This window comes from Artibeus jamaicensis, unplaced genomic scaffold, assembly GCF_021234435.1.
Source record: "Artibeus jamaicensis isolate MK-2021 breed Jamaican fruit bat unplaced genomic scaffold, CSHL_Jam_final scaffold_916, whole genome shotgun sequence".
Lineage (NCBI taxonomy): Eukaryota > Metazoa > Chordata > Mammalia > Chiroptera > Phyllostomidae > Artibeus > Artibeus jamaicensis.
The window spans coordinates 38123002-38143275 of NW_026522059.1; the positions used below are offsets into that span (position 1 = coordinate 38123002).

At 34.5% G+C, this 20274-nt stretch overlaps 1 protein-coding gene across 3 annotated transcripts in view; it reads left to right on the plus strand.

The window, feature by feature from the left end:
- Positions 1–20274, plus strand: part of ARFGEF1 (ADP ribosylation factor guanine nucleotide exchange factor 1) — a 106549-nt gene that overhangs the window by 35557 nt on the left and 50718 nt on the right. For all 3 annotated transcript variants that reach the window (XM_053661015.1, XM_037148904.2, XM_037148903.2), the window contains exons 5-10: positions 531–710; positions 6026–6302; positions 10034–10144; positions 13045–13217; positions 14791–14924; positions 18592–18826. In XM_053661015.1, coding sequence (XP_053516990.1) covers positions 531–710; positions 6026–6302; positions 10034–10144; positions 13045–13217; positions 14791–14924; positions 18592–18826 — 1110 coding nt within the window. The remainder of the gene's footprint in view (positions 1–530; positions 711–6025; positions 6303–10033; positions 10145–13044; positions 13218–14790; positions 14925–18591; positions 18827–20274) is intronic.

The window sequence follows — 20274 nt, forward strand, 5'->3', positions numbered from 1 at the left end:
TTATTGGGGGATTCACATTAGGATTATATTAAATTCTTTATTGTAAAACATTTGTAAACACCTTTAACAATAACAGCATGTTTAATGAATCTATAAGCAAGATCTCACAAAAATTTGTAAGTAAGACCTAGGGTATATCCTCCAGAATTAACAATCTAGTTCAACAGTTACACCATAGGAAGCATATCTGTGCTCCACTCTGACAGACTTTTAACGTTATATACTTTAATGAAGTAAATTATATTAAAGTGAAACTTGGGTTGAAACAAATGAATTGAATGGGTTTCTAGTGTTCTGGATTTGGGATGCTTATGTGGGAACTATTTATGGCCAGAATGGGGAAAATATATTTTTAACAGTTGATGATACATTCAAGGCAGGTAGAAATTTTAGTGAATACTAAAAGTTCTGTTAGTATAGCTGAAAGGGGTAATAGTGTCTGAAAGTTTTAACTTTAAAATAAAAATACATTTTTGTGCTGAAACTCCTGGTGCAGAAAATCGCTTTAACTTTGTCTTTTTTTTTTTAAGGCTTTACTTACTGCAGTAACATCTCAACACATAGAAATTCATGAAGGAACTGTTCTACAAGCTGTGAGAACTTGTTACAATATCTATTTAGCAAGCAAAAATCTCATCAATCAGACAACAGCCAAAGCTACTCTTACTCAGATGCTAAATGTGATCTTTGCACGCATGGAAAACCAAGCAGTAAGTATTTTAAAAAAAATAGGGGAGATTGTATAGAACACCACAGGCATCATATACAGACAAGAGTTTACAGGAATTTATAATGAAGTCTTTTGTCTCTGTAGAGAAGGATGGCTTTCATTTATGGTCCTGCTTACTGGAGATCTGTGGTATTGTTCTGTTTTGTTTTGTTCTGAGGTTTACAGACTCGACTTTGGATAAATATGTTTTTAATTGTTCACAAGTAGAATATGAATTATATTGCTTGCCATCATCCTTATGGAAGTGTTTATAAAGTGACATTTTTATTGCACTCAAGCTTAGTAGATGAGTATGATATTGATATAAAACTACTTAATTCAGTCTGTGCTGGTGTAAGATTATTTATTCATTAAGCCTTTAAAAACAGTTCTGGCTGGTGTGGCTCACTGGATTGAGTGCCAGCCTGCGACCCAAAAAGTCACTGGTTCAATTCCCAGTCAGGGCACATGCCTGTTGTGCAGGCCAGGTCTCCAGTTGGGGGCACGTGAGAGGCAGCAGATTGATGTATGTCTGGCGCATTGGTTCCTCTTCATCTCTTTCTCCCTCCTCCCCCTCTCTAAAAATAAATAAAATATTTTTAAAATAAAAACAAAATCCATACCCATATTGGTGAAATATATATTTTGGTAGTAAGAGACCAGCAGCTGGAGAATCATTTATAGATCTTCATAAATAAAAACCATCTTTTAACTTACTATTCTGAACTGATTTTAAACTTACAGAAAGTTTAAAAAATACTACAGAAAGCTCTTCTTTAATGCCACCATCTTACATAATGATTTTGCAATGATCAGAAACAGGAATTAACATTGCTGTGATACTATTGACTCAATTACATACCTTACTTGAATTTCACCAGTTTTCCCACTAATGTCTTTTTTTTCTGTTTTAACATCCATGCAGGATTCCACCTTGCATTTATATCCATTGAGTTGTGATGACTTAGTATTTTCTAGTTATTGACAACTTCTCAGTCTTCTCATTCATCACCTTAATTCTGTTGAAGGGTACTGATAGTTTGTTGAATTTCCCTCAATTTGTCTGACATTTTCTCATGATAAGAATGAGGTTGTCCATTTTTTACTAGAATATCTCTGAAGCAGTGTTGTCTTTCAATGCATTATGTCAGGATGTATGATGTTGGTATGTCTTATTACTGGTGATGTTAATCTTGGTTACTTGGTTAAGATGGTATCTGCCAGGTTCTTCTACCATAAAGTTACTAGTTATTCTTTTGCAGTTAATAGATATCTTGGAAGAGACTTTAAATCTATGCAAATATCCTATTTCCTTCTTATACTCCCTCAACCCAACTTAGGTATCCATAAGTGAATCTTACTGGCAACAGATATTAATTACTGTGGTGTTTCCCTAATGGTGATTTTCTGTTTCCTTCTTCTTCTGTATTTATTAATCAGAATTATTTTCCCCCTTTGGTTTATTCAATTTTTTATTTCTATCAGTCTGTATTCATGGGTATTTATTTTATTCTACTGGTTACAGTCCAATACCGTCATTAATTATTTTGTTGCCCAAATTATTCCAGCTTTGGCCTTTGGCCTTTTGACAAGCTTCCATGCTTTTTTGAGCACCTCCCTACATTCTGGAATCTCAAGATGTTGTAGGCTTATTTTGAATTTTCTCTGCTTCAGCTATGGAGTCAGTTCCTTCAGCAGGGGAGCCCTGGCTCCTTCAACTGGAGAATGGTGATTAGAAACCAAAATCTGAGTGCTAGGTGTGTTCATTGCCGCTGTGATGTTCTTGCTTCTAGGCCCTTTCAGAAGGTAGAGCTAGCTGTATACTCGACCCACTTCCCCACTCCCAACTCCCCACACACCTGTATGTGACTGACTGGGTATGTTAACAACTTAGTATTTATATAGATAGTTCTGATTCCAGTCCAATGCTACAGGATTCATTTCACCCTCAAACAATATGAAATATGGCTCGCATTTTCTCTGATAAATTGTTTATTTAGTCCTATTTTACACAAAATAGTTTCAGAATTTCTAACCCATACCACTGTGAGAAGCAGTTACTAAGTAGATTACATTTTATGTTGTCATTAGCCTTATAATACCCATTCAAAATATTGTTTTCCAAAGTTAATGTATTAGGTCAGTTCTCCACACTCTTCAGTGGGGTAATGTTATTCCTTTGTAATACAATTAAGTTCACTTATTAATTCCTGTTTTCCATTTCAGTCCCCCTCACATCCTTGTTAGTTTTAATTGCTCATTTATTTTTTAGTATGTTAAACATTACTGTGATTTATGAGTCACTGCTACATAAAAGATATACTCAGAGAAGTTCTGTTTTCTCCTTCCTACCACTTTATTCCTCTTTCCCTCCTCTTTCCACTGCTAGGATGTAGCTAATCTCTTTTGTTTCTAGTTTATTTTTTCTGCATTTCCTTACTATAAATAAGCAGATATATGTGTGGTTTCATTTATCACTTATCTTACACAGAAGATACATGCTGTATTAGTTAGCTATCACTGTATAACATATTACCCAGCTGGGTGCTACGTGGTTGTGACTTAGTTTCACAAGAATTTGCAGTTGACTGAGTGTATCAGCTGAGGCTGCAGTCATTTAAAGGCTTTATTGGGTTAGAGAGTAACGCTTCCAGGCTGACTCAATGGGCTGTTGGTGAAAGGCCTCCATTCCTTAGTGTTTGCTGGCCCCAAAAGCCTGAGTTTCTTAACATGTGTGGCAGCTGGCTTCCCCCAGGGTGAAGATGATCAGAGAGAGCAAGAAGACAGAAGCTGCGATATGCACCTTATGATTTGAAGCGGTCAGTCACCCAGACCATTCCTGGTACAGTGTGGCAGGGAACTCTGCAAGGAAGTGAAAATTAAGAGGTAGAGATGATCATTGTTGGCCATCTTAAAAGGCTAGGTACCTCACAGACAATAAATAATCTTTTATACTTTGCTCTTTTCATTTAGCAGTATGTCTTAGAAACATTCTGTATTAGTCCTTAGAGATCTTCCTCATTCCTTTTTATAGATGGAGAATATTTTAGGATGTCTGTGTAGTCACTCTCATGTATTAACATTGAACTATTTCTATTTCGCATCCATCACTAGTAGTTTTGTTGCCTTTTTGGAGTGAATGAAAATAATTTTATCACCTTTTCTTTAATTTTAGAAAGAGGCAAAGGGAGGGAGAAGGAGAAGGAAACATTAGTGTGAGAGAAAAACATTGGTTCCCTTCTGTACGTGCCCTGACCAGGGACTGAACTCACAATCTGGGCATGCGCCCTGAACGGGAATCAAACCAGCAACCTTTTGGTTTGTGGGATGACACCCAATCCATTGTGCCACTCCGGCCAGGGCAATTTTATCGCTTTTTAATTGCATAAATATGAGTTTCATTTGACTTTCTCAACAAGTTTTTATTACATTCTTTACATGTTATGGGTCTCAGTTACACAGTGCTGAGCAAAACCAACTTGGCCACCATCTTTAGAAATTTTCCAAACTGTGGGATGTAGAAGGGGAAGATGAACCTTAAACAAATGATCACACAAAGCAATATATACCTGAATTGTGATAAAAGGCTCTGAACATATTACATGTCGCAAAGGATATCTAGTTCTTTGCTATGAGTAAAGTACGGAAGGGAAGAGAGAGAAAACTAAGAGGTGGATAGACTGATTTAGCTTCTGCATTTGCTAAAGAATTCTAAGCTGGACGTGTAATTTATTTATATGTACTACTGAAACCTTTCCCACTGCTCCCCCTCCAATAAAACTCTATAAAATGTACAGTTCTAAAATTATTTCTTTGGGGAAAATGCCGATCTCTTTCTCAAGAACAGTGGTTCTCAACTGAAGGGAGTTTTGTCCCTGAGACCACATTGGAGACACTTCTGGTGATCATGACTGGGGTGGGAAGTATCTACTGGGTAGAAGGTGGGGATGTTGCCAAACACAGGGCAGGCCCCCACAACAAAGAACTACCCAATCCAAAATGGCAATAGTTCCAATGTTGAGAACCCCTACTCTAGAAAGTATAGCAGTACATAGAAAATGTTTTTTATACATAACATTTCCTCTTTTTTTCAAGGACATTTCTAGAGTTTTAACATCTTGCTTGTCTGTGGTTCCAAACGTGCTCACCCCAGTAAGTCCTGGTGCAGGTTGGCTAAGGTCAGGCTTGAGTTTGGATTGGATTCCAAGTCGTAGATGCCTCGCTGTGAATTTGGAAGTTGACTTCCTCATGAATGGGCTGAAGAATTCATCTGCGAATTCGGTTCTGATTCCACCTGTGCAACTAACTAGTCACACCATCAGCTTCATTATCTGTAAAATAAGTGATTCAGACCATGTAAACAATAGAGTTCTTTCTACTTTTGGGCATTAAAATATGTTAATTTAAATTTAGTCTGTAAATTCATAAAATTCCAGTTTCCACATAACCTGGAATATTACTAAGGAATATGAAATGTTCATATTTGACACCATAAAATATTTGTCTTTGTAGAAATTAATTTTGGGATAATCATTTTATTAGGTCATGAGGACCAAAAGAGATGTGTCTAAAACAATAAAGTGCTAAAAAATGAAACTGTGATCCTGATTGTTACTGTTTTTAGCATCTTTTAAGGAGCCAGTTTTATGGGTGGTATTATATGTAATAATGACTGGTCCCCTAAAATAAAACTAACATTTGTAAATAGAATTTTTTTTCACTTTTATCAAGTGACTGGGCAGGTGCACTTCAGTACTCATTGTAATTTTATTTATTGTAATTTAATTTTTATTTTAATTAAAAGATATTTGATAAAGTGATTAAGAACATACAGTAGAAGGGTATACACTGAAAAGTTCCCTCCCTAATCCCTACCCCCATAGTTAACCCTTATTACTAGTTTCTTAATTATCTTTCTAGACTTTGTTTCTGTATGTATAAGTAAAAATGTGTGAGTATTTAATTCCCTCATCCACTTTTCTTCCTCTCTTAGTGAAACTTCTATTTGATTTTAGGTAAATCCTCTATTGGCAACAATCCAGTTATTATTTATTTTGGTTTTGTTTAGGTGATACATTTACATCATTCAAACACCAAATTGAATGAAAAGAGGATATATAGTGAACGACTTCCATCTCTGTTCTTGTGTACCAGTTTCCATCCCCTTAAGAAGTGACCACTGTTACTTTTTTGTGTGTTTAATATATTTTACATTCCTTGCTTCTGATGGACTATAATTTGTAATGAGTATAACATCATTCTTCCAAATTTTAAATAACTTATTTTACAAATATTAGATGATCCTATTTCTTCCAGTTGCAGGAAGCCAAACAAATGGAAAAAGAAAGGCACCGCCAGCATCACCATCTGTTGCAATCTCCAGTAAGCCATCATGAGCCTGAATCACCTCACCTTAGATATTTGCCACCTCAGACTGTTGATCATATATCCCAAGAACATGAAGGAGACCTTGATCCCCATTCAAATGATGTGGATAAAAGTCTTCAGGATGACACAGAACCTGAAAATGGATCTGATATTTCCAGTGCAGAAAATGAACAGACCGAAGCTGATCAGGCAACTGCAGCTGAAAGTAATCTTTTTGAGAAGGGTTTGTGGTGTGTGGTGTGTGTGTGTGTAAGTGTGTTAAGGGAAGAGTATAGGAATGCATTTTTTGGTAAAGAAATGTGGAAAGAGTAATATGACTTAATGGGTATCAGACATACTGTGGTAATTATGGACTTTCTCCATCCTAGTACTAAAGTTAATTCCACTTCAGCCCACAAGACATCTGTTAATGATACTATGCATTCATTAGCATCTCATGAGCAGTGTGATATATAAACTTGTTTTGGAGGAGATATATTACTAAAAAGGGTTCTGAATGTCTGGTTAGCATGTTATATAGGAACTTAAAGTTTGTTTGTTTATTTATTTACTTACTTACTTACTTACTTATCCTTACTCGGGGACATTTTTTTCATTACTTTTTTTTAAGGGAAAGAGAGAAGCATCAATTGGTTGCCTCCCATATGCCCCCAGACTGGGGATCAAACCTGCAACCTAGGTATATGCCCTGACCGGGAAATGAACCCTCAACCTTTCAGTTATGGGATGACGCTCCAACCAAATGAGCCATACCAGCCTGGGCAGGAACTTTATTTTTCTTATTAAATAGTTTTACAGCAAACAAGAGACCCATTTGTTTAGTAAGGTTTTATGTAATGTGACTGAAAATTTTAGGAAATCATTATATTATTCAGAAAAGATTATGGTTAAAATAGGACTGAAATTAAATACAAAAAAATCTTTCGAGTAATTGCCTGACATACAAAAATACTATATTTTTTAAAAGATTTTATTTTATTTATTTTTAGAGATTAGGGAAGGGAGGGAGAAAGTACAGAAGAGAAGCATTGATGTAAGAGAGAGAAATTTATCAATTGCTTTTTGTATGTGCCCTGACTAGGGACTGAACCCCACAGCCCAGGCATGTGTCGTAACCAGGAATTGAACCAGTGGCTTTTTGCTTTTTGGAGTGATGCTCAACCAACTAAGCCACACTGGTCAGGGGCTCATGTATTTTTACATTGAGATGTTCTCTGACAGTTTTTTCTAAGTACCATATTTTGCCATGTATAACACCACCCATGTTTTTGTACTCATTACACACAGGATTATTATGCCCATTGTTAATGCCTATGGTATGTAATCATTATACCCATGTAAAATGCACATTCTTATTTTTCCATCAAAGATTTGGGCAAAAAAGTGCACAGTATACAAGGCAAAATATGGTAAATTTATAAGAAGATTATAAGATTACAAAGTAAATTACATTTATTTATTTTACAAGTTTGTTTCTCTAATAATAGTCACATGAAGTTATTTTTCCCTCCAGATATTATTCTAAGATCCAGCCATTGTCCTATAAAACTGCTAGGAAGTTTGGTTATCCCCTTTTTTCCTCCTTAGGTTGGTATCAGAAAATGATGGAAATTCTGTTGCCTCTCCAGTGTGGTATGTAGAGCTAGGATTCTTAGGGCTGTTACAGTTCATCTGAATTCTGTGTTTTTACTTCCATCTTGAGGAAAGACTTCTGTAATATATTTTCAGTTTTTGATTTTTTTAACCACATCTTTTCCATAACATAATAGTGGTATGAACATTAGCACTGGCACAGATAGACGCTTTATGAATTTTAATACTACATTATTAGTTATTTTCAAAGGGATAATTTTGAGAAACCAAGCATGCATTCACAGTACTCAGGCCAATAGGGAATCTATACTGCTTTGACAATTTACATTTTTCTAGCCTGCCCTTGTCAAAATTTTCCTTACTTTCACTGTGAGCTTATATAGGGTCTGAGTCAAAGGGCTGATTTTTAATAAAGCTGGGTATTATTTATTCCTTTTTTTAAATCCATGCATTCTGAGTTGATTTAACATACTCTGTCCTAGGTACTGTATTAGGGCTTGGGGTTAAAAAGTTGATAGAGGTATACATAGCTGTTGTTCTTAAGATGCTCATGGTCTGCCTGAATGGTCTGGCACTGGCCAGTGTGCATGAGATGTAATGTCATAAATATCCTGAAAGTGGCATGCACAATGTAATTCTGCTAAGGAGAGTTGGGACATAGCTTTGTAGAGAAAGTGACGATGTTTTAGCTGAACCTTCTTATATAGGACTAGGTATTGACTAGCTAGAAAATTTAAGAAATTTTCAACAGAAAACAACAACATGGACTGAGGTCCAAGGAGTGAAAGCATTTACTGTAGTGTATGTGAGGATACGCTGTAGGTATTTTATAGGATACAGAATTATAAATAAGACATAATCCCCTGTAGCATAGTCATGATTATGTTGGCTTTAAAGATGTTTTTCTCCCAACAGCTGATAGAAATGAAAGTTCTACTTGAGAGCCATTAGTTAAGAATGCATGTTCTTGGGTTACATTAGCTGCTTTGAGTCACTTACAGGCTTTGTGACTTTGAACATAATAGTTAATCATTTCTCATGTGTGATAAGTTTTACTCACTGTTACTATAATCTGTTTTTGTTAGATGACTTAATAGGAGGAGAATGACTCTTGCTCCGCTAGTCATTTTGTACACATTTCAGTGAGTGTATATATTTAGTTATGTTGAAAGTCTTAATTTTCAGACTAGCTAATTTTAGCAAACTAGAGCACAGAAATACAAAGCTTAAGAATGGTAGAAAAATAATCTGTGAAGACATTTATATGTTTATAATCCACAGAACACTCTCAATGTTACTGTTTGGGATTTTTTTTTTAATAAAATAAGGTAGCTGTTTTAACATGCTTATTTATCAGGTTTCTCCTTGTGGCCATTCAGTGTTTTGTAGAATGTGGCAAACAGTAGGTTAAGGTCAGAGAACAATACGCAGAACAGACTTCTGGAAGCCAGAATCACAGGTTGTGGTTCTTTTTAGTGGTGTGTGTGTGGCGGGGTGGGGTGTTGTCTAGACAGCAGCACTAACAGCTAACTTGCACTCTGAGGCCATTGATATTAGACAAGGGCTCCCAGAACGAGGTTCTGGTTCCCAAAGCACCCTAAGGTACTAATTGAGCCTTCCTGATATGTGTTGAACATTTTGAAAAAATGAGTAGAAATCCCATGTTTATCTACCTGGTTTAGTTTAATCCCATATTTATCTATCTAGTTCATGCAAGCTAACTGTGATGTCACATTTTTTTCTTTTTTAATCCATAACTCTTTCACAGTTCAGAAATTCTTATTGGCAGTTATATGTTTTTAGTTAACATTAAATTGAAGAATCAGTCTATTTTACTTATTAAATTCAATTTTACATTGGATATGTAGATTCTGTTGGGGAACAAATAGTAAGGAGGGGTTGAAAGTCCTTGGGGGAGGGCAAGATGGCCCAGAGAGATTGCTTCTCCAGGCACCTCACTGTAGTAGAGCACAGTAATGAGTTTGTTATTATTAGTGAGCTGGATTAATAAAAACAGGCTTTAATTAAATTTAAGATATTATTGGGTAAGTGTAGACTATGTTTGAAATGTTTCATTCAGAATACTTTAAAAATGGTTCTTAAAGGGATAATCTAGAATATTCATTGAAGATGTGTAATTGTTTAATAGTTTGTCAAATAAATCATTGTTGAAAATGACTTGAATTTATATTTAAAAATTTGACTTACACATTTTGAAGGCAGAACATGTAATTGCTTCTAGTTTAATTTATCTATTTTTCTTTTATTTTTAACAAAGTTTTTGTTATAAATGTCTAGAAAAGTTTCTAAAATAATGTTTTCTTCAATTTCTTCTATTTAAAGCATTATCTAAAAATGATATATTATATGATGGAGAAAACCATGACTGTGAGGAAAAGCCACAAGACATCGTGCAGAGCATCGTAGAAGAGATGGTGAACATTGTGGTCGGAGGTAGTATATACCACTAGGAGTTAGTGTGCTCCGTGTGAGGACATTGCATTCAACTGTGGAGGCGTTTTTATAGTGGGGGGATGAAGCAGGGCAAAAATATAAGCTCTTTCAAATTAGTGAGAGTGTGTATGTGTAGGAAATATATCTAAATATCTTGGATTATGGAAGAATACTTTTTTCCTCCAGTTTCAGCTCCAGTCTTTAAAAAACTCTATTCCCCTTATTCCCTAGCCCATTAAAAATAATGCCATTTCATTTTTTGATTTTGTTTGGTGGTAGGATGCAAGGACATATTCTCCTTCCTCCTAAATATGCAAAACTTTATAAATTAGAAAATGTTTAAATTGATTTGCTTTTGAGAATTTTATATCTTTTTTTGGGAAAATCAGGATTTCTTGTGCCTTCATTGCCATGACCAAGTCAGTGGATATTGGGTCAGTTCCTATCATATGGATTGTGTTATTAAATATTTTAGAGTTTGTTAGGGATTTCACTCACGTTTTCATAAAGTGTTATTGTAGATAGGATTAGATTTGAGACCAGTTGACTGAAGCTTACATAATTCATGGTATCCTGCATAGGACTAAGCACAGTACCTCACTACATGTACTTATAGAAGTATCATTAAATAATCTGATCCTCTAAGACTTGGATCCAATGATCATATCCTTCTCAGTTTTCCAGTGCTGTTAAGGACTATGTCTCTTGTTGTATTTTTCCTAGTAATTTCAGTGGGATCTGTCAAAGGAGAAGGTAAATTAGTAGAATCCATTCACCACCTTGAAAACAGAAGTTTACACATGTTTAGGAGACAGTTAAGGGAGAATTCGAGGAGAAAAATACAGAACAATAATATCTAACTCTATTTAATATTTCTGTGGATCCCTAATAATTTTATGGGTTCTTCCCAAATGCTGAGATGTTTAAATACTGTTATTATTCCCTCCCCTTTTTTTAAATTAAATTCATTGATGCGACATGGGTTAATAAGATCATATAGGTACCATTCCTTTTTCACAAATGAGAAAATTGAGGCACTGAGAAATCAAGTTAACTTGTAGGAAGTGGTGAAATGTACACAATGTTTTCAGTTTCTTTGCGTAATTTTCTAAGAAGAGAAGGAGGAAGCTATTATCGATAAATATCTATTATTCCTTTTGGAAATTTGATAAAAAGGGAGAGAAATGGACAGCAGCTGAAGTGTGACAAGAGCTGAAGGAAGGTAATATTTTTTTTTAGCATGAAAAAGTTTGGGTATGTGTTTGTTTAGTAATGGGGAAGATCCAGTCATATGGTTCACCTTAGAAATGCAAAGGAATATTTTTTCCCCTGAAACAAGAGGGAAGAAAAAGGTTAAAGTTGATGTCAAGGAACTTTAAGGTGGGGCAGGAGTAAGGAAGCCTATGTGAAATTACCTGTCTCTTAGCTCAGAGGAAGGTGAAAGTCCTTTGTTAAGGAAAGGTGGAGGAAGGGCCATGGGAAGAGATGTAATTGGGTGCAGAGAGAAAAAGGGTTGGAATAAGAGCTTTGATGAATGATTATCAGTTTCTGACAATCATTAAATTTTTAATGATTCCAGAGAGTTCTTTGCATCTATATGAACATACTTTAAACTGTAATCATATTTGGCATGTCAGACATCAGTATATTAAAGCTCCAAAAGGCCAACTGGGGAAGCAGCTGTTTTGTTTGTGTAACACAGAGTTACCCAAATATGTTTTACTAATGAATATCTTTTTCATGACCACTTGTTCATTACAGAACGTGCTTCGGAAATTATCTAATCTATCCAGGGTATTCTGATTTGGAGAGCAGAGAGCAGTTTCAGAGTAGGGTGCCAGATACAGTCCTTTCATTACTTGAAGCAATCAGAAAGTGGGCACGTGTTATCAGTTATCAGTAAAATTAATAATACCTAAAATTAATGAGAACCAGTTGTGTGTGTGTGTGTGCGCGTTGGTGATTCCTCATAGACATTATTATCTTTGTTGTGGATGAAGAAACAGGCAAAAAAAGATGAAATAACTTCCAGTTGAGTGGTGGAGACATGAATTGAAACATGACTCTTTCATATTTAAAATCTGTGCTCCTTTTTATATAGTATGTTTCCTTCATCCTAGCTTATAGTTTTCTTTTAATTGCTGGCATGAAAGCAGTTTCCTGCTAGATAGTTACTGAGTTGTGGCCATCAACATGTTTGTGTTCCTTTTTTAAAGAAATATACATCACATGTTAGAGCAGTTATGAAACTTGGTATTCTGTTATCTGTATTTGTTCTATCAGAAGTCATTTATTTCTGTTCATATTAAGTACAAGTATGATGACTTAAAGTGACATATTGAAAAGCATTCAGGGGTGTAGGCCATTATCGCCGTTCCAAAGAATGTGTTATTAGAGGTGTAAATGGGTATTCTGAAAAGTGGGGAAAGGGCTCATAGTAAAATAAATTTGAAAATACTGCATATTTTATATCCCCTTTGGAGAACTCAATGCATATTAGCAAATTAAAAGCTGTGACGAAGAAACCTATTTCCCAGCATTTTCCTTTTATTTGATGATTGGCATCTTTTTTCAAGGAATTTCTATTACCATCTAAAGGCATTAGCAGTAATTAGAACCCAGTTTAGTAAATGCTGATATAGACTGAAAGTAAGCTTCTGCCCTGGCACATCGTGGTTTGCCTTTCATCAGCTGTGTTTCATTGCTAGAGCTACTTAGGATCATATTTGAATGTATTCCAAGTGCATATTTACTTACGAGTAAGTATGCTAACCTTTAAATGGTTCCAGTACCTGTTACTTCATATCACTCTCTGCCAGTTTCATTTTAAATACTCCATGATTTCATATACTTCAGTTAAGTCAGACATATTTGCATGTTTTGTATTGTTACCATTTTAGATACGGGAGAAAGAATTATAAATACAACTGCAGATGGCAACATTGGAACAATAGAGGATGGTAGTGACAGTGAAAATATTCAAGCAAATGGAATTCCAGGAACACCAATTTCTGTTGCATATACACCATCCTTACCTGATGACAGATTATCTGTCTCTTCCAATGATACTCAGGTATAAATGGGGGTGGGAAAATTCTGTGAATCTTACACATTTCTAGGTCACCAACACCCTGTGGTGAATGTGTAGTATAGTTGATAATCCTGGCTGGTTTCTGTTTGGGGAGATAAAAACTTTGGTTTTTTCCCTCACTGATACAAATCAAAGTAGTTTATTTTCTTAATAAATTGATAGCTAAATTTTCAATTCTGCAGTGTTGGTCATGTATTCACATCTTTCCAAAATCCCCCCCCTTTGAAATTGCTTTTAGAAAGGAAAAATTTTATCAAATATTTGTAAAATAATTCTAGCATTGTAGGATGGGAAAGGACTTTCAGAAATCTAGAGAACGTTATCTTACCGTTGTTCAAGGCTACAGTGAAATCCATACTACGGTAGTTATAGTTCCTCTTTATTTTTCCTACCTTCTTATACTTTGTGTTTTTATCCTTTTTAGGTAAGGAAGTTCTATATTAAATCATTGTCCCATACATAGCGGGAAACTTTCTTGGCCTTGTTGAATTTCATTAGTTAAAACTTTTGAACATTACCTTGAGGATCTCCATTGTCTTATTTTAGTTACACAAAGTAGATAAAAAATAAAATGGAACAAAAAGATAAGGGGTCTGGGTAGAGGTGGAAGAGAATATAAGGGGCATAAATGGTAATAGAAAAAATACAATAAAAAAACATAAAACACCCAATGATAGATACAGGAAAGCATAATTTAGGCTATGAATGAAGTATCTTGTTAGGGCATGATGTGCTAATTTTTGTTAGTAATACTGGATTGGCCATAAAATCCATGTAGGTTTTTTTTCTATAAAATACACACTTTCATTTTCACCACTAACTTAATTGATTTGGGTATTTTGAGTATGTCCACTATCTCCCACTATTTACTTCTAGTGAGGAGGGGACAGGGGTGCTACTAAACATCTTCCAATGCATAAGACAGCCCCATAACAAAGAATCATTTGGCGAAAATATCAGTGGTACCAAGAAACTTCACAAACCGCCTTTCACACGTTCAATCAGTCATACACATTCAGTCAGTCATAGCACCTTCTCCATATACTGCACAAATCTTTGTGTGTTTCAGTTGTGTTTTTACCTTTCTGGAAATAATAATGCATAATACACTGAAAATGTTATATATTGTCTTTCATGTTCAGTATTAAAACTGCTACATAAAAATTCACCAGTTTTGATAAGTTTTTTTAATGCACGCTGATATGACAGCTGTCACAATACACTCAAAACAAAATTGTTTTGAATGAGGTTAAAGACAGCTAAGCACTACTGGGTCCATTGTATGGAAAAAACGAAATGAAGTTTTTTGGTAACTTTAGAGTTTATTTGTAGACTAAGAGGGACTATTTTAAAAAAAAAGCATTTTAGTAAGGTGTTCATTATTGAAAATAAGGATGGGATATCGAGTTAAAGAAAAACAATGTGGTAAAGTCCTCATCTGGTTTCCTTTCCAATAGAACCCTACTTATTACTGAGTTGAATGAAGTGTATAAAAGGCTGAAATGATTTTACACCAGCAAATATCTTTATTTATATAGTATATTAATTTGTTTAGGAATCTGGAAATTCTTCAGGACCTTCACCTGGTGCTAAGTTTTCCCACATTTTACAGAAGGATGCCTTTCTAGTATTCAGGTCATTGTGTAAACTGTCGATGAAACCGCTGTCAGATGGACCACCAGATCCAAAGTAAGTCATTAGCTGTTCTGCCTGACAAACACGGTTTTAAAGCTCAGAGTGTCCTGTAAGATAGTCTTTGAATTTTCTTTTGTTCCTCTTGTTCTGTAAGACCCTCAAAAATATTTTTAGGGTTATTTTATTTTTAAAAAATACATCGGAAGACAGCAAGTTCCAAAATTGTTAAAGTAGGTAGGCAGGTACCTTACACTATTCCCCAAAGCATACCAGCAGCATTATAGAGTTGTGTCTGGTACATAGTAGGTGCTCAGTAGATACTGAATGATTGAATGAATTCCTATTTGAGTTTTTAAGTAACTTTGGGGCTGATGTATCCCTGTTACATGTAGCTTCATGCTTCTTCTGAAAGCTACCAGTTGATTTATTAAGAGAGAGAAATCTTAAAAGTGATATTATATATTCATTAAGAATATAAATGCCTTAGGCATTATACCTAATACCTTAGGCATTAGGCATGTAAAATGCCTTAAGATTATACCTTTCTCTGTGGGAACAGAAAGTACTTTACAATAAAAGTTGCATGTCTGAATCTCATCAAACATAGTTTAAACTGTAAGAATACCATTTTTGTAAGTCATAAATGATCAAAAATATTTTTTCTGATTCAACTGTAATTCCTGTTTGAGATTGAGTTTGGGAGTTACTAGAGAGGCTGCCTTTCTAATGCTGCAACCTGATGTATTATAGCATGACAAGTAAAGGAGAACTTTCTAGAGAAAGAAACCTTGGAGAAGGCTTGAGTCACTTTGAGAAAGGAATGTTGAAATGAGGGAAATGTAAGCAACGTTACTTTATTAAAAACATCTAGAGCATTTCAGGTTCCAAATGTCAACTAAGAAGAAAGATTAGAGACTGATTAAGAAAAAAACAAAATTTTCTGTAGTTTTATTTTACTTTGTTACATTATACTGAATCATTGAGAAACATCTTCTAGGCCCAGAAGCCTAAAATTCTAAAATCTCTTTAGACCCAACTCCTGAGAGTCAGAAATACCATTTATTGATTCTTTTGTATTTGGGAAATATGAACTCTATGGAGAAGGGATTAAAGTTGTTCAGATTGCAGTATAAACTTGATTATATCCTATATATTTTATAAGAATGTATTTTAAATATTTTGAATTTTTAAATTCTTAGTATGATGGGAAATGTAACTTTCTTATTCAAAAATTGACAATTTTGAGATCTCATTCTGAATTGATGAAGACCTACTTTAAGGGAGATAAAACATAAGAATTTGGTATTCTTGTTGAAGACCATTCTTGCCATGATTTTAAAATATTATTGACTTAAAAACCTCAGATGTTTTCTCAAATCAAATATTGTAAATAATATGTTTGAAAAAAGACTAGAAACAGAAAAGAGGGAATTGTTTAAATCGCCAAGAATGAAAAGAACATAAAGAAAACATATAAATACTATATGGGGGAGGGTGTTTATTTAGCCCTGAAAAAAGAGTAATCTAGGTTTGGAGAGCTGCTTTTATGAGGAATAATGTAAATTAATTATCCTTCTACTTAGTGGGCTTAAACTAAATATTAGGAATTTTGTTTGTACATTTGAAAAGACGTAGCTGACTGTCAGGGTCATTAAACATTGGAATCGAATAATGAAAGAGATCACATTTTCACCTCCAGAAACTGTTCTCTTTCCAAAAGAGAATATATCGTTTTCTAGCTTGAATGATTTTTTTTTGTCAAAATTAATGCGCTTTTGTGTTCATAAAATTTTCTTTTTGTCTCTGCTTCTCTGTATACTTTGTTGGTTTGCTAAGATGATAATCTAGGAAATGTTCTTGTAAGTTAAATTATAATTTTATCCCATGAAAAACCGCAGACATGAAATTTCCAGCCTCTTTCGTCTCTCAGAAGTACATGCTATTGACTGGGGGCGGGGGATGGTTAGGGGTGGTTAGGGGTGGAGGGGTTGAGTAGAAAGGAAAAAGGACACAGGGACATGGACAGCAGTGCAGTGATGGAAAAATATACAATAATATTTTTAAAGTATATGCTCTTGTGTCATAGGACAGTCATTGCTTAGTTAATGCCTTATACATGGTAGGTATTTAATAAATGCTTAGATGATTGTATGAATAAACCCATTAATTTTTTTGTGTACATACTATGTACAAGGCATTTTATTAGATGTCAGGGATACAAAAAGAAAACATTCTTGTAACAAGAAGTTGTGTTTAAGTGCTGCAGGTTTTAGTTACTATTAGAATTGAGCAAAAAGAATGATCTCGACTAGGCAGTAGTAGTAGTAGTAGTAGTGTATAAATGTTGGAAGGTTTCTGTATGAATGGGAGATAACTTGGCCCACTCTGTATTTTCATATAGCTGTTCAAGGTTTTACCTGTAGCTGTTTTTAACTTGATTTATCTGAACACTTTTTATAATGCTCTATTTGTTGTGAGTAGTCTTAGATTCATAGACTTAGCCATCCTGGAAACATCACTGTGTCATAATGACCCATGATATTGTTGGTTCACATTTTATTTCAGAGACAGTAATTTTTTGTGATTCCCATGTGTGTGAAATTAAGTATTCCTTGTTAGAGTTTCTTAGCTTTTTAAAAAATTACCCGACACTTGTAACTATGAACTTTTTTCCTTTTCTTTTTCTTAGTCACTTTTTATTGTTGTTCTATTACAGTTGTCCCAATTTTTCCCCCTTTGCCTCCTCCCCCCCCCCCCCCCCCCCGCCACTCCCACAGTCAATTCCTTAACTGTTCATGTAACCATGACAGTTTTTAAGGTAGAAATCAGGAGTAGTTAAGTTTACTATATGCTGTAAATGTGACTGAATATGTGACTGAATATAGTATTTGAAATGAAAAATGAAAAGAGCTGGCTGCTAGAACATTTTCCTATGTCCTGAATTGGAAAAGTTGCCTGGGATAGATCACCCTGGTGTGTTGGGCCTAAGAGGTGTGTTTCAATGAGAGAAAAACTCTATTGTGAAATCTGGTCATTAAAATTCTGGGTAGTGATCAGAAGTATGACATAGTATAGTGATCAGAAAGAACATTTAAATTTAGGTTGAAAATACACTTTTTAGTTTTTCACTATGAAACTATTTAGAGTAAGTCTGTAAGCTCTTAAGGGTATAAATGTTCTAAAAGATTCTTTGTATATATTTCAAAAAAGAAAAAAAGTTAAATCGCTTCTGAAAAACTAACCTTGCATTTGTGCTATAACTAGTTAATGCAACCAAAACTACTAGGATTTTTGAGTATCATGCCTAGGAATTAAGTACATTGAACCTAGTCTATACCAAGTATGGCATTTAATTGGAGAAGTTCTTAATGGTTTCTAAAAAATCAAGTATGCCTTCGAAAGAGAGGAAAAAGGCATGAATCTTGAAGTTACTTTTTGTTCAAAGGAACAGTAGGTTGGTACTAAAAATGTGTGAAGATTGTTTTCTCATTTTAAAAGTTTGTTAAATTTTGTGGTATGAGAGAACATCAGTAGAACTGTCCATTATTAGTGTTTAAGCTTGTTCATGTACTGTATTTTTTTTAATGTTGTAGAGTTTTCTGTTTCCCTCCATTTAAAAGTTTGTGAAGTTTTATGGTACCAGGAAATATCTCAGGAACAACCTGTTATTACTATATTGCTAAACTTGTCCATATACTGTGCCTTCTTTTTTACATTTTAGGTCTCATGAGTTACGATCCAAGATTCTTTCATTGCAGTTACTTCTGTCCATTCTGCAGAATGCAGGACCTGTTTTCAGGACAAATGAGATGTTTATTAATGCTATTAAGCAGTATCTGTGTGTTGCACTCTCGAAAAACGGAGTCTCATCTGTTCCAGAGGTTTTTGAGCTTTCTCTTTCCATATTTCTTACTTTGCTGTCAAACTTCAAGACGCATCTGAAGATGCAAATTGAGGTATGTTCTTCATTTAGGCGTTGTTGCATTTCAATTTGTTTCATGTTAAATCAGATTATTAATACACTGGAAAGTTTTTAAGAATGTGAATAACATTTGTGTATTACATATACTTTTAGTGAATACAAAATAATTCCCTCATTCAGCTAACATATAGCTACAAAGCACTGAGTACTACATAAGCAGTAAGAATTAAGACAGCCTCTGCTTACAAGAAATTTATACTAGTTGTACAAATGGTTCTAGTTGTCTTGAATTAACTTGGTCCTCACAATAACTTTGCCATTGTATATGGAGTTTCTAACAGTGGTTTTGGTTATCTTAGAAGAAAGCTCAAAATACATACTTTGTGTACATGGTCATACGCCATTTAAGTTTTAGGCACTTTAAAGATGTGATCAAGAAGGGCTATATATTTTTTGGCTCATATTTTAGGGTATTTGAAATTTTGATTTTTGCTTTATATATTCCTTTGTATTCACTCCAAATTATTATACATTCCTAAATATATTTGGAAGTAGAATAACTGTCCTGTGGTTTAAATATTTCCAGAGACTTAACAGAACCGGGAAATCTTACCGACCAAGTCTGTGTGTTTCATGCAGGTGTAGCCATTCCGGATCTTTTGTTTTCACCTTCATATAGTTCAGTACTTTAAAATAGTACTTTGTGTCTTGCTGATGTAATGAATACCTTTTCCAGCTTGTCATTTGTTAAAATGCTGTTTAGGTTGGGACATTCTATATTTCAGGTATATCCAGTTTCATGCTGGTCACGTCTCATCTTCACGTTATGTTTGGTGTGATACACCGGTTACATTACGATTTTTATTAATTTTATATTTAATCCTAACTGAAGACTAATAATTTATTATCTCATAGGAAAGGATAAATTATTGTTTTCCCAGAGTTTTGAGATAGTTAAGGTAATCATATCTTTGATTAGTGTTCTATAGTATCTTTTTAAATTCATGAAGAACGGTTGTGTGGGAATGAGACAGAATAAATAAGGCCTTGGTATTTTGAGTGAAAAAAATGTTCATTTTGGACCGTATTTTGGGGGAGGAAACAATTTCTGGTCCATACGTGGTATCAAATTTTAGAAGTTTGCCATATAGGGAGAGTAATGGGGGGATGGGAATAACTGTAATGGAACAAGAATTTTATTTTATTTATTTAGTTATTTATTTTGGCTTTGGGTAATATTATATTTTAACAATATTAAGTCTTTCAGTCCAGGAACATGAAATATATTTTCATTTTTTGTGTATGTCTTTTTATAAAATTTATTTATATTAATTATTGTTCAAGTATAGTTTTCTGTCTTTTACTCCCATCCCAGCCCACCCCCCCCAGTTCTCCCTCCCTCCTTCCCATTTTCATCCCCCTTAGTTTTTGTCCATGTGTCCTTTAACTTGTTCCTGTAAACCCTTCCCCTTTTCCCCTGAT